The sequence below is a fragment of the Alligator sinensis genome, unplaced genomic scaffold (assembly GCF_000455745.1).
Source record: "Alligator sinensis unplaced genomic scaffold, ASM45574v1 scaffold5_1, whole genome shotgun sequence".
In the NCBI taxonomy this organism is placed as follows: Eukaryota; Metazoa; Chordata; order Crocodylia; family Alligatoridae; genus Alligator; species Alligator sinensis.
In genome coordinates this window covers 829,210-830,120 of record NW_005842213.1, presented here as the reverse complement: position 1 = coordinate 830,120, position 911 = coordinate 829,210, and the positions used below count along the sequence as shown (strand labels likewise).

General features: G+C 62.2%; 1 protein-coding gene across 2 annotated transcripts in view; it reads left to right on the top strand.

The window, feature by feature from the left end:
* The first annotated feature begins 618 nt into the window (after positions 1-618).
* TOLLIP (toll interacting protein) overlaps positions 619-911 on the top strand; it is a 37,687-nt gene continuing 37,394 nt past the window's right edge. Inside the window, exon 1 of one of the 2 annotated variants that reach the window (XM_025207900.1) lies at positions 619-870. Coding sequence is in view for 1 of the 2 variants with exons in the window: in XM_006026880.2 (XP_006026942.1) it covers positions 838-870 (33 nt within the window). In the remaining variant the exon portion in view is untranslated. The remainder of the gene's footprint in view (positions 871-911) is intronic. The other variant, XM_006026880.2, reaches the window with a different exon arrangement.

Here is a 911-nt window from a genome sequence, read left to right as displayed (position 1 = left end):
ACCATGTCACATGGCAGGCCTTTCTCTGTAGTTTCTGTGCGATGGCACCTCAGCTGTTGCCTCTAGGGCTGGGGCCAGTGGCCATTTTGGTACGGATGGCGCAGCCTGCATGAAGGCAGCCATAGCCGTGTTGCTGCAGCCTGGAACGTGCCTCGGTGTGAGGCATCTGAGTGTGTGGGTAGTGGCTGTATTAGTATAGGGGCCATTTTGGTGGCAGGCGCTACCATATGTGTAGGGGTCAAAGTCCCAGGCATGGGGACAGCTGTTTTGAGGGCAAGCCTTGTGTTGTGGGGCAGAAGTGAGGCACTCCAGCACTCCCAGGCACCCTGAACCACACCCTTTAGTAGTGATCCATCCACACCAAGGGCAGAGTGAGAAAGGTCTCCAGTACCAGTATTGCACATGCGTGCTGCCTCTTCGCGCATGCGCAACACAGCTTCTTGAGAGCGATTTCTCAGGAGAGCGCTGTCCCATAACAGCCTCTTGCGCAGGCGCCAATTCCCATCAGCGAGACTAACCCACAGCTTCAGAGGTGTGGGGGGGGCAGTAAGAGAGCACGAGTGTCGTAGCGCGCATGCGCCATGTTCTCACCACGGGCGCCCCGCTCATCCCCTCCAGCGCATGCGCGGAGGCCACGCCGCCACTGCGAGGGAGTCAGACGGGACGGGAGGAGAAGCCAACGGACAAGCTGACTGCCCGTTGCACCACGCATGCGCAACGGCGAATAACGGGGCGGGGCGCGTCAGCTGACTCCGGAGCTCGGCGTTCGGAGGCCGTTAACTGTAGCGGTGGCCTGGCCGGGCGGAAGGCGGAGGGTTTTGGCCCGAGCGAGGCGCTATGGCGACCACTGTCAGCACCCAGCGGGGCCCGGTGAGTGTCGGCCGGCAGCGGGCAGCTGGGCCCCGAGGAGC